Source organism: Halichoerus grypus, chromosome 11, assembly GCF_964656455.1.
Source record: "Halichoerus grypus chromosome 11, mHalGry1.hap1.1, whole genome shotgun sequence".
NCBI classification, from domain to species: domain Eukaryota; kingdom Metazoa; phylum Chordata; class Mammalia; order Carnivora; family Phocidae; genus Halichoerus; species Halichoerus grypus.
The window spans coordinates 96761453-96777308 of NC_135722.1; the positions used below are offsets into that span (position 1 = coordinate 96761453).

Genomic DNA, 15856 nt, shown 5'->3' on the forward strand with positions numbered 1-15856 from the left:
CCATACTCTGCCACTTACTAAATATCCTATATTCGGGGGCACCTGGGTGGCTCAGTTGGTTAAGTGTCTCTTTGGCTCAGGGCAAATCCCAGGATTGAGCCCCACATTGGGCTCCCTGCTCAGCGGGGAGTCTGCTTCTCCCTCTGCCCCTCACCCTACTGGTGTGCTCTCTCTCTCAAATAAATAAATAAATATAAATAAAAATCCTATATTCTGTGACTAGTATGGACAGGACATGCAAAATATCAACAGTTCCATGCTGCCTACCCAAAGGCATGTGCCCTAAACCCCCTGTGATGTAAGTTAGTCAGAATGGCGAGGCTGGACGTGACCTGAATGATTATCTAGGCCACTCTCCATTTTAGGGATGAGGAAGTGGAGGTCCAGAAAGGAGAAGTGGTCTGTCCCAAGGTCACTTGGTGTGTCTGTGGCACACTCAGGCTTTCTGTCCCTGGTCCAGGGCTGTCTGACATCCTGCTGCAGCTTACCTGGTTCAAATCCTGGGTCAGGTCCCACAGAACAGGAACCAGGGTGTGGATTTTGCTAGTATCCATAACTCCCTGAAACTTGCCCACATTTAGGAATGAAAGACTTTTCAGTATGTTGAAACCCTTTTAAAACATCCCCCTCCCAATCTGTCTCAGAATTCTGAGGCAACAGTTAGCACTTATTCAGCACTGACCATATGCCAGCAGAACTGGAAGCACTTTATGCATTTACTTCTCCGCCACAACCAAGTCATAGCTACTATCACGGTTCCCATTTTACAGATGAAAAAACTGAGGCACTCTGTGGTAACGTAACTTGCCCGAGGTCACACAGGTAATTAGAGGAGCTGAGACTCAAATCTAGGCCATCTAGATCCAGGATCCATGCTTAGGACTCTGTTGTATCCTGGAAGGAGCAGCCTATTCAAGAAAGGGGAATGAAGATGGCTTTTTTCTCTGATGGACGTGTTTTGCTATGACTTCACCCTTCAAAGCCTCGTTCTCCCATTCTCTCTCTACTTGTCCCTTCTTCCCTGCAGGGACTTCTCAGCAGACCCAATATGTGTGTCGTTTACCCCATCTCACTATCTGGGCCCCTGTCTCTGATCCTCCCACCCCACCAACGCCCCAGCCTTGCTGCTCACTCACCTTTCAAAGGATAACCAGTTGTCCAGTTTATAAACTCCAATTTGACTTTAATTTAATAAATTAAATTCCAAGCCATCACACAGCAATGGACATCATCATCTCCCAACACACAGAGGTGTAGCCCTGCTCGTGCTCCATCATCATCACAGTCTTTAATAAAGCCCCTGAAAGCCATTCCTCTGGGGAAGGCTTCCATCCAGCTCCTGGCTCCCTCCTTCTGACAGAGCCACTGCTCACGGAGAAGGCATCAAGTACAAAAACAGTAATAAAGGGGAGGGAGGGATGAGGAGCAGGAGGGGAGGCAGGGAGGTGGGGAGTACCTGCCCCCCATCCAGGGCACCGGCCCGGGCTTTCTGTGAGCTGCCAATGTCCCCAGAGGCAGACACTGGTGCTGGTCGGAGTGGGGACCTGAGGGAGACATGGGAGTCCTGTCCCAAAGGGAATTAACTGCCTACCCTCCTGGGACAGGAAAGAAGGGTCACCTGGGAGAGATGCCCTCTCTCATCTGTTCACTGAGGGTCCTGGACCACACATATAAATAGAAAAGAGAATAAATAGGGGAGGAAGGACCAGCTGAGGAGCTGAGCACCCTGGGCTCCTCTGAGGGGCCAATGTCAACAGCAGGCAACCGGTTCTGAGAAATGCCCACACGTGCCAGGACAGAGCCCTCCTCTTACTCCCAGCCACCCACTCCCTCTTCTGTGTCCTCAGCAACGGGTGCCCGCCTCTGTCATGCTTCCCGTTGCAAGTACCCTTCCAACTGGCCCCACAGCCCAGGGTGGACAGGGCTTCCTGGAACCCAGAGGGCTTCTCTGGCCCAGGCTGTTGGGAATCCAGGAAGGGGAATGGAAGAGGATGTGGGGGGTGGGCTGAGAGGACTCCTGCCCTCTCCTAGCTCAGGAGGTGGGAAGGGCCCTCAGAGCTGGGGGCTGGGATTGCCATTGGCCTTGGGTTTGGATTTGAAGGAAAAGCGCTTGATAAGGCGGCGAGAAAAGCTGCCAGCCTTCTTTCGGACACTGGGTGTGGCCGCCGTGTTGGAGAGGTCATCGTGTGATTGGCTCAGACCAGCTTCCTTCTGTCGAGGCCTCCGGCGGAAGATAAGCTTTGTGCCACTGCGCAGGAAACTCACTGTGGGGGGAGAGGGGAGGCTGAGGCAGAGAGAGGGGCACGGCAGGCATGGGGTGAGGTGGGGAGCAGAGAAAGGACCAAGCGAGGAGGGGTCGAAGATACAGAACAGAACCAGTTCCTTTGTCTAAAAGCCAGGCTTCCTTAGGAAAGAAAGTAGAGAAAAAACATGCCTTTTATCTTTCCTGAGGAAAAAATGGCGGTGCTCATGGGATTGTGTGCACTCCTGACCGCCGCTGAGCAGCAACGTCACGGGGTTGCTGCTCTGCGAGGCCAGACTGACAACTGGGCCTCTTTACTACAGAAAGACAAAGGCTGAGCAGAGGGGATTCCTAAGGGCACCTAAAATCATGGAAGGACAAGGTGGGTGGGCACTGACTCGTTGACCAAATTCCAGGATGTGAGCCGGAAGCAGGGCAGCTAGAAAACCTCAAGGAGGTAAATTCAGGACCAACATAATGAGAAAAGTGCTTACACAGCAGGCTTTGGACTTAGGAATCTCATTATCCCAAGAAGTGATGCAGGCTTAAGTCACAGTTAAATACATTTGTGGTTGATAGACTCATTGGCAGAGAGATAAAGATGTGTGGGGGCAAGCCCCTCATCTTTAAAAGTTAGAAAAGCACCACAACTATCCATGGGCCAGCCATGTCGCTGCTAGAAGGACACTCCTAGAGTTGACCCAGGGTAGGATTTCTTATACTCATAAGGAAGAGAGCACAGATGGAAGGGGGATAAAGAAAAAAAAAAAAAAAAGACAATAGGAAAGAAGATATATGCTTAGACCTAGGAAGGAAGAAAAGTGGAAGTTAAGGGAAATACTCTGGCATCCCTCCCTGTCACTGGTGTCTGTCAGATCCAGGCCAGGACCCTAGGCAGTAAGTTCCCCTTCTCCACTTTGTCTTGGCTGAAACAGTCTGGGAGCTCTGGGGATCCCTCAGCAGAGGAAGGAGAAGGCAAACCGGGTTGAGAATCCCATTCCCTGAAGCGTCCAGTAAGACCCAGGTCCTGATACTGGGCATAAAAGAAGGGGAGGGGGTGCTGCCAATATCTCCCCACCTTTGTGATCCTTGAGGCTGCGGGTCTCCAGCGCACCCGTAGACCCTGTTTCCGACTCGACGTCATCCACAGATGGTCTCTCAGAAATGTCCGAACGTGTTGTCTCATCTGCTTCCTGGACGCTGGTGGGGCTGGAGAGGGCATCGAGGGGTCCTGGGGACATGGCTGGTGGGTCTGAGGGCGGTGAGGAGGGACCTCCACAGGTTCCTGCATCATCCTGCATTGAGGCGTCCAGGGATGCCGCATAGCCCAGAGACAGTGCCAACTCGTCCTGAGCAATGGGCACCTGGCAGGAGGAACACGTTTTAACGGGCAGGAGTGACCCATCAGGGCTTTCTCCCTATCCCAGCTCCTCTCCTCAGAGCCATGTTACCTTGGAAACGCCAGAGATGATAAGAGTGCTACGCTTGGTGGGTGTCTTTTTGGCTGCCCGCCCGCTGGGCTCAGTGAGCTGCCGAATCGCTGTCTCTGCTACAGGGTCCAAGCCGTTGGACAGGTGGCTCTCCCCTGCTGGGGGGTACAGACGACAGATAACCTGACTCCTCCCTGGCTCCCGGGTCCCACGCAAAATGCTGTTTTGACTCTGGGGCCCCCGTGCCCACCGACACTCACACTTCCCGGTCCCCCACTCACGGCTGCTGCTGTGGGAAGCACTGCTGGGGCCACTGCTCTCACTCAGCACAGTTGTCGTCTTCTCGGTCACCTCCACCTTGGACGGGGAGCGGGAGGGGGAGTCTGGTGGGTGGGGGAGGGTCAGTGAGCTGGGAGATGCCTTAAAGTGGCCCCCACCCCCTATTGTCTTTACTGAGATGCAGGCTTTGGCTGACTCAGAGGGCAGAGGTGACTAAGGGACAATCACACGGGTGATTAATAAGATGCCAGGGGGGCAAAACGACACCACAGGACACCAATGGGAGTGCGGGGAAGTGCCATGGGGCCCACCCAGGGTGTGGGGAGAAGCCATGAAGATGCTGAGAGTGCCCAGAGATGGCACAAGGGTCCCCTGGGGTCAGGGGGAACCCTGTGGGACCCCCCAGAGATGGGAGGAATGTCATGGAGGGCCCCCAGGAGTGAGAGAAGTATCACAGAGGCCACTGGGTTTGTTGGTGGATCCCAAAGGTGCTAGAAGGTTGAGGGTAGAGGGAGGGACAAGTAGGCAGTTGGGGCCGCGGAAAGGGCCGGCAGGAGACCTGTGAAAAGTCACCGGGGAACGCGGGAGGTGGAAGGGCGAGAGTCCGGCAGGAGGGCCCGGAAGACCCAGGATCCCCAGGATCGCAGCGGGAGAGAAACAGTGGGGAAGAGGAGGGATGTAAGGGGAGGCCTGAGAGACAGAGATGATGAGCAAGTTGTGGCTGGAAAACAGGAGGAGCTAGAATTAGGGCTTCCCTTGCCCTTCCCTGTCCCACACGGGTCTGCAGCCAGGGGCCCCTGGCTTGGACTGGGCTCCCTTCTCTTTACCTAGTTTCCCTTCTACACGGGGCCGGGACTGGACGGTGGTGACTGTGGTCACAATGGTGCCATCAGGCATGATGGTCCGGTCTAACTCGATCTTCTTGGTGGGTGTGATGCTGGGGCGTGGAGTGGAGGGAGTGGGAGTGCCCAGGTTCCGGGGCGAGCCCTCCTCATACTGAAGCTGCCGAGGGGGAGGAAGAGCAAAGAGGCGGGCCTCAAAGACTGCCCTTCCCCGGTGTCCTCCCATCTTCCCCCTAGGCTCAGCTTCTCACCTCTACTGCCATGGTGGCCGCTGGTCCCAGGGCTTTCCCTGGCCCAGGGGCGAGTGGGCATACCTGTCTTCGGGAGAGAGGTCTGGAAGGGGGCCCCACAGACAGTGTGATCTGGCCCAAGAGTTCAGCTGGGGAAAGGGACAGCGTTGTGAGCTGGGCCCATGACCAGGCCCCACTTAGCACCCACCCAGAGGTGCTCCTTCCTGCCCCATACTCACTGTCTCCACAGCTGTTGCTCCTCAGTACTTTGAGGCTCAGCTCCCGGCTCTGGGGGCCCAGATCCCTGTGGCCAGGAGGAGGTGGGGCAGGGAGGGGGAAGATTAGCAAACCACACCCACCCTCGAACTGACCATAGGCCAGAGGCAAAGAGAGATGTACATAAATAAAATGGAACGAGGGCTCCAATCAGATTAACTCCTGCCCCCCAAATACTCTCTCTTCCTGGGGCACCTGGCCAGCTCAGCTGGAAAAGCACGTGACTCCTGACGTCAGGGTCGTGAGTTGGAGCCCCGCGTTGGGTGTAGAGATTATTTAAATAAATAAGACTTTAAAAAATTAAACAAACAAACAAATACTCTCTCTTCCCAAGAGAATGGGATAGGGCTTTGCTCGGGATGCTGGACACGGATCCTCCCCAGTCTTGCCCTCCCTGTCTCTCTCTCTCTGTCAAACCACCCCTTTTCCTTTGCTCAAGCTGTTTCCTCTGCCAAAAACACTTTTCTGTCACACTCTGTTGAAATCCTATTCTTGCTGTAAGGGGTGGTTTAAACACCACCTCCTCTATGAAGCCTACTCTGATCTTTATTTCCCCATGGGAATTCATCTCCCCCACCTAAGCATGCCCACGGCACCTTGTGTAAATCTTGACTGGAGCCCTTATCCCATCTTCTTTATGTACCTCTGTCTCTGCCTGGAGCCTGCAATCAACTCAGGGGTGGGGGTGTATCTTGGTCATGTTTGTATCCTCAGGACCTGGGCCAGGGCCTGGCATACAATCAGGGCTCACATAAGAGTTTACTCAGAGTAGAGCTGATTCATGCCAGGGCTATGCTGGAAGGGTTTGATCCTCAGTCTGCCCACGAGAGCAGGGGTGGGGATGGAGGAGTCACTCCTTACAGGGCCAGGTCCTCAGTCCACTCCACCTCGGGACCAGCGCTCATGGGCTTGGTCCACTTCTGTTGCAGCGGGTTGTCGAGCTCAGCTACACAGCACAGTCCCCCAGTACCTGGGGGGAACCAGAAATTAGGCGATGCCCAGATCAAAGATGGGGAGCCACTGAGGAATAATGAAGCCACACCCGTGGCAGAAGGGCAGGGAGCGCCTGCACCCATAGCCTCGGCAGTCCCCCAGCTGCTTCTGGCTCTCACCTTCCAACTCACTTCCCAGGTGAGACGCTCGAAGCTGCCGGAGGAATAACCGGGTAGGCCTGGAGATGGCTGGCTGTGCCTGGGGCACTATGGGTGGCTTCTCACTGGGTACCTAAGAGCAGAAGGAGGTAAAAAGAACAGGAATCCCAACCTAGCCCACTGGGGACGTTCCGCTTACAAACTGTTTGCTTTGAGGGCCTACTTACCGGGCCTCCAGGCGCAGAGCAAGCCCTGAGGTTGACCATCATGGCCGGCTGGGTGCTGACAATGGTGTCCTCAATCAATTCTTCAATGGTGGAGAGCTCCACTTGCTCCTCGCCTCTCTGCACAGCAGAGGAGAACGAAGAGGTGGGGCCCCCAGCTCTGCATTGCCTCCCTGCTCTGCCTCTTCCTCCCCGCCCTGCCCCCTTACCTCCCTGGCCTGCAGCTTGGGAAGCACCGTCAGGCTGAGGTCTGGGCGATCAGTAAAGGCCCAGGACACGAGCAGGCCCTCATCAGGGATTTCCTCCAGGCTGACTTCCAACTGCGGGGGACGGACAAAGGGGCTAGGGGGACTTGCCTCATGCCTCCAACGACTCCCTATTCCCCAGGACCCTCCCTCCCCCAGTTCTGTCCCAGAGAGGAACCCAGCTGCAAGGCTGAGGCCTTGAACCGCCCCCTGCCCACCTCGGTTTCCCACATCCCCCTCCACCTGTGTTGGTGGCAGTGTCAGAGTGACGTAGTAGGTCTCCATGGAGACGGCAGCGGGGGACTGCTGGGTCACAGAGACTGGGAACATCACCTCCTCAGCAGAGAGCTGGCAACGCAGCACCTGAGACCGGCGAGGCACGGAGGCAAGGAGCGTCAGGCGCGGAGGACGGGGGCTCAACCCTGCTTCGCTCTGCCGTATAAAGACCCCTCCCCACTCTCTTTTCCTTGAGACTTCACTTCTTTGGGGTCACAAGCCCATAGAAGAATTAAGTAAAAGCCAAAGACTCCTCTCTCCAGAAAAATGGAGATATACACACATGTGCTACATTTCGCATGTAACTTGAATGCGACCCTCAGACTTCCCGAAGCCAGTCCTTGGACCCTGAAGGCATTCAGAGACTCCAGGTCAAGAGCCCTCAGACTAAAAGGAACTCTTGGGATCAGCCCGCCTCAGGCCCCGTAGAAGGCAGTGCCCATCAAACCCTTACCATGGTGCGCTCCGATTGGTCTATGCAGGTCACATGACTAATGCTGGCTCTGGGTGGGACTTGGGGCACCTCCTCAAAGGTGATTTGGATGGAACTCTGAGGGAGTAATGTGGACACAGGATCAGGTCTCTGGAGCTGCCCCCCGCAGGGCTGGCCTGCTCAGTTGCTGGCTGGGCCCTGGCACTGCGGAGGCCTCAGCTGCAGGCTGGCCTCTGGCCCCTCCTTGGCTCAGGGCTTTAGGACAGGAAGTGTTCCCCTAGAACCACACCCCTCTGGGGCCTGCAGTTGCTAGATCACCTCAAAGATCAGATCACCTTGAGCGGAAGACCCTAGATTTCTCCTGGAATTACCAGGAGCCTCCCTCTTCTCCCCTCACCTTCCTCTTCATCCCCCAACCTACCCCCAAAGAAAGGAGTGCATAGAAAAAAGATCATAAAGGTGTTGCTTGGTACATACATATAACTGGGGAGAGAGCGACATGGCTGAGCTAAGGGTAAAAGCAGCAGGGCCACTTATTCAAGACAAGAGCTGAAGAAATGAGGCTAAGGCTTCTTCCAGATAAATAGGATGCGGAGAATCAAGGGTATGACCCTATTCATATTGTTGGGGTTGAAGACTAGCTCAGCATGGCCTTGGGGAACCTTCCCAGAGGGACTGGGAAGAAAAGCAAGCTCAGAGGGTTCAAGGGTCCAGGGGCCTCGCTAATTCCTCAAGGCAGATAGCAGGGTGGTATTAGGCAGCAGAAAGCTGCTTAGCTTAGGTCTTGAAAGAGCTTCCTAATTCTTACACAGCAGTGAAAACAGCCTACTGAAGCCCCATCCAGAGAGCAGGATGGGAAGAAGAATTGGGGAGGGGGCACAAATTGAGCTGGCAGCCCTTCCTTGGGTCTTGGGATGGGAGGAAATAAATTCACAGGGCTCGTGTGCCTGGCAAACCAGGGAATACCAACTTCTCTGCTCCTGTCATTGGCTTATTTGAAGGCCAGGCCCAGGGAGATGGGGAGATGGATGCTTGGAACCCCACTCTCCCCACCCCTTGCAAGGGAGGCCAATGTCCAGCTGAGTCAGCTGTCCCAAGGAGTTGCTCCTGACCTAGGGACAAGGTACAGGAAGAACTGGGTGGAGGGATGAGTTCAAGGTGTAGACTAACAGATGCCATCTGGCTTTCTGCTGGCTAGCTGGACAGAGGAGACTGAGCAACTTCTTGTGGGGCCACTTCTGCTTCCAGGCATCTGGGGAGCTAATAAAGTCCTAGTGGGAGCTAGAGCTGGAGAACCCTCTGGGCAGGGGGCTGATAGGCAGTGAGGGCGAAGAGAGATCACTGGGCCAGGATGGTAGAGGGCCCCATGACAAGGAGGCCTCTACCTCCCACCCCACCTCAGTCTTATGACCACGCTTCCTGCCCTACTTCCTGGGAGACCAGATGCCCATGGTGCAATGGGAGGAAGTAGGCTGGGCTGGTTTGTGACTGACCCTCAAGGGGCAGCTCCAGGCTCACCTACTGAGAAGGGCATGGACTATTAATCTGCTCTCCACCTTAACAACTTTTCCACAATATATATGCTGCAGGTCAGCAAAAAGAAGGATGTGTCAGTCTGTATCAGTGAAATTACTAAGGGCTTGGGGGTGGTGGTGGTAATTCAGGCTCCTTGGGGATCTATCTGCCTGGTCAAACCAGGTATATGGGGCATGAAATGTTAACTGGGTGTGGTGGCATGAGGACCAGGCAAATTCCTTCTGCAGGTGCACCTGTTTCCCTTCTATCCCCGTTCCTCCAACACAACCAGCACCCAGGCCACACGGAAGTGCCCTCAGGCCCAGGGATTAGCGTTGCTATGAGAACAGCAACTTGTGCTTGGGTTTGGAGCCAGAGAATACCTCCACCACAGAATAGAGAATTTGGGACACAGCTAGATTTCTACAACCTCCAGCCCCACCTGCACCCTTTTCTCTAATCCCGGAGGAGAAGAGAAGCCATAGCCATAGGGTTCTCCAGTTGATCCCCACCCCCACCCGGCCCTCCAGGCATAAGGAAAGGTTGAGTGAGGGGACCACTTAGGTGCTTCTGTCCAACTCACCCCGTCCCTGCAGGCCTGCTCGTTCAGCGCTCGCACCCAAGCCCGTTGCCAGTTCTCTCGGAAAGACTTGAAGGCGAAGAGCGACGCCAGGAGGCCCCGGACGCCTGGCTCCTCGGGGGCACCGGCCCGAGTCGGCCGCAGCCGCAGCAGCGAGCGCCACACGCCCAGCTCCCGCGGGGAGCCCGCGGGCTCGGCAGCTAAGGCGGGTCCCGGCCCCCGGCCCCCGCGGGCCCGCGCCTGCCACAAGCCCCGGGCATACTGTAGCAGCCAGCCAAACACCGTGAGCAGCGAGGCGGCGAAGAGGATCAGCAGGGCCGCCCAGCCCACGTCCTGCTGCCCCCAGCCCGGATCCATGCTCCGCGCGGGCTCCGGTCCGGGCCCCGGCTCGGGCTCAGCCGCTGCCCCGGGGGAGCATGGCCCGGGCGGGCCGCGGGGCGGGGGCGGGCTCCCCCGGGGCTGGGCGCGCGGGCTTGGGGGCTCTGCGGGGCTGGGTGTCCGGAACTAGCGGGTGCCACAGATCGATGAGAGGAGTCCTCGGGGGTCGCGACGCCGGGGTCCCTCTCTGCGCGGTCTGGTTCCCTCCTTGGTTAGTCCGGCAGTCTGACCTGGGTTAGTCTCCGGCCAGCGCCCGACTCCTCCCACGGCGCGGGCCCTGCCGGACCCGGGCGGGGACTCGTCTGCAGAGACGTGGGGGCTCGCGGACCGGCACCGGCTCCGGAAGGGCTGCGTGCGCAAAGCTGACACTGACAACACGGCCGGCGCCCCGCCCCCACCCGCCCTTAAAGGAGCCGCACCCGCGCTGGGCGGAGCTTGGCGAGCCGGGGGCTCGAGGAGCTTAGAGCAGGGCGGGAGGACGACACAGAGGGGAGGAGGTTCCGGGGTTGAAAATAGGCGGGATCTTTGACCACCCCGCCCCAAACTGAAAATGGGATACACCCCTTCCCCTGAGCTCACAGCAAGAGTAACTTCAATCACTTGAGATACCGCCTCTGATTTCCCCTGCGCAGCTTAGATTTCTATAGTTTGGACGCATGTGGGGTTAAGAAGGACCCGAACCCCGTGGATAGCGTCGCCCCCTTCTCCCAACACCTCCAGGCTCAGCACCTTCTTTGGTTCCCATTTCTTGGCCTAAGCTAGGCCCTGGGTGAGTAGGTGCAGAGCATCCCTCCTAGACAGAAGTGCCTGACAGAGGTCCAGGAGACACCGACCAGAAAGAACCTGAACCTGGTATAGTCTGAGAATAGAACATGGAATATTAAGCCCCGTCCACCACCACCATCCCCCTTCCACTAGGAGCTAGGATTCAGGAACACCCTATTAACCTTCTTGCTCCTGTGGGTTTGTTCTGGAGATATTTCCCAAGCCTGGGGCTGCTTCTGTTTTTAAAAATAATGTATTTCCATAGTAACAGCTCCTGCCTATGGAGCACGTGTAGAAGAGGCGGTAATGAGAAGGGAGCTGGCAGTGTAGCAGTGGGCTATCAATAGATTCAGCCAAATTATGTGATGCCATCCAAATATGTGATATCCCAACAAGCACACACAAAATGATGCTATAGGTACACTCTGGCCTCAGGATCCATCCCTTTTCCTAGATTTGAGGGAGTAGATTCCATCTCTATAGGACAGGGGCTTGTCATTTTCTTCTGAACGGAGGCGGAGGGAACTCTTGCATCAGGATTCAAAGGAACCCCCATTCCCCAAGAGACCCTTCTTCTCCAGCTACATATGGCAAAGTGTTCAGCACCCAGATAGGTAACAGGGAAGGTATTAATCTCTCTCCCAATCCAGTCAGTAGTCCAAGGAATGAGTACCTGGGAATAAACAATGTCTTCTAAAGTGTGGGGCTGCAGAGCTAGGCAGGATCTGGCAGGTCAGCAACAGAGTGCCTGAACCAGAGGAGGCGGTGGGGTAGCCTGGGATGCTAAGAATTCACTGTGAGGAATGATGAGGAGATGGTTGGTGATGGACTAGCCTTGCTATAGCCCTGCCCAAGCATCATCACTGGACGCCAAAAATCATGGAAGATTCCTAGCATTTTTTTTAGTTAATTAATTTTTTTTTTTTTTAGTAATCTGTACGCTCAACGAGCATGAGCAGGGGGTGGAGAAGGGGGAGGGGGACAGGGAGGGAGCCCGCTGAGTAGGGAGCCCAACATGGGGCTTGATCCTAGGACCCCAAGATCATGACCTGAGCGGAAGTCAGATGTTTAACTGACCGAGCCACCCAGGCGCCCTGATAGGGTTCCCACTCTTAAGCAGCTTCCTGGTGAGTGGGAAAAGCAAACATAAACAACCAGCTAGACTGTAAGACAGAATGACATAAGTGCTAGAGACCTAAGGAACAAGTGGAAGGAAGAGTAGTAGGACTAACATGGGAGACTCGTGTGAGACTGAACTGTGAAGCTCAAACTCATAACCCTGAGATCAAGAGTTGTATGCTCTTCCGACTGAGCCAGCCAGGCGGCCCTAGAATGTGGGTTTTTAATCATAAGGGGAGGAAAAGACATGCAATGAAGGGATGAAAGAACTCAGGGCCAGACCCCAGGAGGAAACTGTCATTGGGCAAAGCGGCTGGAGCTACAGAAGCAGATTATGTAAGAAGTTGCCTGGGTGCAAAGTTACACTATGCAGACTCTCCTCCCCAGGAACCCTTCTTCAGGAACCCTCCAACCTCCCAGGGATCTCAGCTCTCTGAGTTCTCGGATTTATTTCCTCAACTCCTCCACTAAGCACTCGGTCCTGGGCAGCCAGACACTGCTTCACAGTTCAGTCTCACACGAGTCTCCCATGTTAGTCCTACTACTCTTCCTTCCACTTATTCCTTAGATCTCTAGCACTTATGTCATTCTGTCTTACAGTCTAGCTGGTTGTTTATGTTTGCTTTTCCCACTCACCAGGAAGCTGCTTAAGAGTGGGAACCCTATCAGGGCGCCTGGGTGGCTCGGTCAGTTAAACGTCTGACTTCCGCTCAGGTCATGATCTTGGGGTCCTAGGATCAAGCCCCATGTTGGGCTCCCTACTCAGCGGGCTCCCTCCCTGCCCCTCCCCCTTCTCCACACTCTGCTCGTGCTCTCTCTCTCTCTCTCTCTCTCTCTCTCTCGGGCACCTGGGTGGCTCAGTTCGTTGGGTGTCTGCCTTTGGCTCAGGTCATGGTCCCAAGACCCTGGGATCTAGCCCACATTGGGCTCCCTGCTCAGTGGGGAGCCTGCTTCTCCCTCTCCCTCTGCCTGCCGCTCCCCCTGCTTGTGCTCACGTGTGCTCTCTCTCTTAAATAAATAAATAAAATCTTTTAAAAAAATATATAAAATCTTTAAAAAAGAGTGGGGACCCTCTCGGGGGCGCCTGGGTGGCTCAGTCTAAGGCTTGGTTTTGGCTCACGTAATGATCTCAGGGTTGGGGGATTGAACCCCCTGTCAGGCTCTATGCTCAGCGTGGAGTCTGCTTGGGATTCTCTCTCTCCCTCTGCCCCTCCCCCCAGAATAAAATAAATAAATAAAATATTTTAATAAAAGAGTGGGGACCCTGTCACACTCATCTGTCTTTCCTCATATTCAACCAAGGTGCTTTAATATGCTAAAGCAGACTCTCTGAGGGGGAAAAGTGCATTTATATCACGTTGTCCCCACAGTACTTAAGAATTTCCCACACACATAGTAGGGATTAGTAAATTCTTGTAATTTCAAGAAGTCTAACAAGATATTCCATTATGCATGCCAACACCAAGAATTTCTATATTGTTTGCATCTTTTGAAAGCTCATGTTATCTCAATGGAATGGGAGATCTTGGGGCATGCTTTCAGCTAACAACTTTTTTTTTTTTTTTAAGATTTTACTTATTTATTTGGGGCACCTGGGTGGCTCAGTCAGTGAAGCATCTGCCTTTGACTCAGGTCATGATCCCAGGGTCCTGGAATGGAGCCTCGCGGCAGGCGGGCCTTGCTTCTCCCTCTCCCTCTGTCCCTTCCCCTGCTTGTGCTCTCTCTCCCTCTCTCTCAAATAAATAAATAGAATCTTTAAAAAAAAAAAAGATTTTATTTATTTGACAGAGAGAGAGGGAACACAAGTGGGGGAGGGGGGAAGCAGGCCCCCCCGCTGAGCAGGGAGCTTGATGTGGGGCTTGATCCCAGGACCCCGGGACCATGACCCCAGCCAAAGGCAGACTCTTAACGACTGAGCCACCCATGTACCCCTCAGCTAACAACTTTTTTTTTTTTAAGATTTCATTTATTTATTTGACAGAGAGATAGCACAGATAGTCAGAGTGGCAGGCAGAGGGAGAGGGAGAAGCAGGCTCTCCGCTGAGCAGTAAGCCCGATGCGGGGCTCGATCCCAGGGCCCTGGGATCATGACCTGAGCTGAAGGCAGACGCTTAACCGACTGAGCCACTCAGGCACCCCCATAACTTTTGATACACTGATAGGGGAGAGGCAGGAAGAAAAAGAAAAAGTAACTCAACTGCCTGGAAAGAGACACAGATAGGGTCCTGCAAGTGTCATTGCCCCAGACTATCCAAAGCTGTCTCATGGACTTCTTAGGCACTGTAAAACATTTTGAGGACAGGTTTTGACAGGCAATCCAACTTAACAATAGATCGGCTTTGCTCACTGGGAGGCACTCAGGGCCTCCTAGTAGGAGACACGCATCTCAGATGTTGTCTACTCAGCCCAAGAAACCACTGACAACTCGCCTGATCTGTGAGTTCTAGGACCAGCTTCAGCACTCAGGCAAATGCTTTGAATTTTTACCAGGAAAAGCACAAAATTTCAAGTGTGGCCAAGTCCTGTGTTTGTTTCTCCTAATTAGTCTGATCATCACCTGGGCATTTACCATCATGGGAACAAAAATATTGTAATGCCAGTACCCCAGTAATCATGTTCTGATGGTAACGTGTATATTGGATGAGGAATCCCTAGTGTCTTGTCTTTGAACAAGTCCCCTCCCAACCCTGTTCCAGTGGGGGTTGTACTGGGGGGTGGGGGGTGGCTAATGATCTCTGGAGAAGAGTCAGAGGTTCCCAATGACAGGTTGGGAAGGAAAATAAAGAAGGAAATAGATACACTGTCCCTCCAACCTCCAGGGAGTCTCAGCCTGCTCCTGATCAACAAGATAATTGAATGTTGCCTCCTCTGAGGCTCCCACAAGCTCCTCCTTTCCACCTGCTCCTGGAGTCTCACTTCCCCTACTTGGGAGGCCCTTCCACTCTTGCCACCTACTGAAATCTTTGGAGATGCTACTCACCTCCCCTGATCACAACTAATTGCTCTTTCCATGTGCTCCTATTGCCATTTGTCCCTCTTTAAGACCCAGACTTACTGTGTGGGATGATACCTTGTATACAGATATCTCTGTGGCAGCCCCGTGGGCGTACCCTGTGGAGTAGAAAACACTTGCCTCTAGAGAGTTTCCAGTCTAAGAGGCACAAATGCATGTACGCATGCGTGCGCGCACCCCCCCCCCCCGCCCGCCACAGAAAAACAATACCAGTGGGATAATAAGTACTGAAAATCTGGTGGAATACTATCAAGTATGTTACTGGGATTACTTTATATATATTAAGTATATTTCATACATAGGCGGTTTTTGTTGCTAATTAGAGGTGCCTCCAAGTAGAAGGGACATTTCACACCTGGTTTTGAGAGACAGGAGAGACCATCTTTGGCCTAAAAAGAGTCAACCTGACCCTGACTCCTGGAGCACGCCATTTTCGAGAGTGGACAAAGTGAGGAGATACTTGAGCTGTCTCCGTAGTCCCTGGTGGTGGTTTCCTCTCTGTGGAACGTAAATCATTTTCCACGGAGAGCCGGCTGGTGAATGAAAGGGAATGAAGCTGGTGAACTGTTACTTGCAAGGACACAGGTGCCAAGCCAAAGGCACGATAACCTAGAGGAAGAAGGCTGACTGCGAGTTTCTCAGGCCCACAGGAAGCCACGTGTGGGGCTGAGTCTCCTGCTTCCTTAGCTCTTTCTAGCGGTTTGGGAGCTTGGCACAATGGAGGACCAAGGAAAGTCAAGTCCCGCGTTAAATCCAAGACCGGAGGGCACTCCCGGCCCCTTCAGTGGTGAAGTGCCCCGCTGGGTTGCCCGGCAACTACTGCTACTGCGGGGGCAGAAGGCGGTGGGACGATGAAGGCCAAGTACCTGAATCAAGGACAAGAAAAACATGGAGTGGGAGGAGTGGGAGGGACTTCTC

At 54.2% G+C, this 15856-nt stretch overlaps 1 protein-coding gene across 2 annotated transcripts; it reads right to left on the reverse strand.

Annotated features, from left to right (window-relative positions):
• Positions 1–1162: 1162 nt before the first annotated feature.
• Positions 1163–10422, reverse strand: C2CD2L (C2CD2 like). 2 transcript variants are annotated; one of them, XM_036090786.2, is made up of 14 exons: positions 9667–10422; positions 7590–7685; positions 7103–7222; positions 6824–6934; positions 6618–6734; positions 6412–6523; positions 6161–6269; positions 5263–5327; positions 5045–5172; positions 4779–4953; positions 3954–4055; positions 3694–3827; positions 3321–3606; positions 1163–2264 (listed from the first exon to the last, which is right to left on the reverse strand). In XM_036090786.2, the coding sequence occupies exons 1-14, from the start codon at positions 10018–10020 to the stop codon at positions 2053–2055; spliced, it is 2121 nt and encodes a 706-aa protein (XP_035946679.1). In that variant the 5' UTR covers positions 10021–10422; the 3' UTR covers positions 1163–2052. The 2 variants fall into 2 exon arrangements, with proteins under 2 accessions (XP_035946679.1, XP_035946678.1); XM_036090785.2 differs by having other exon boundaries at positions 3694–3830.
• Between the last annotated feature and the right edge of the window lie 5434 nt (positions 10423–15856).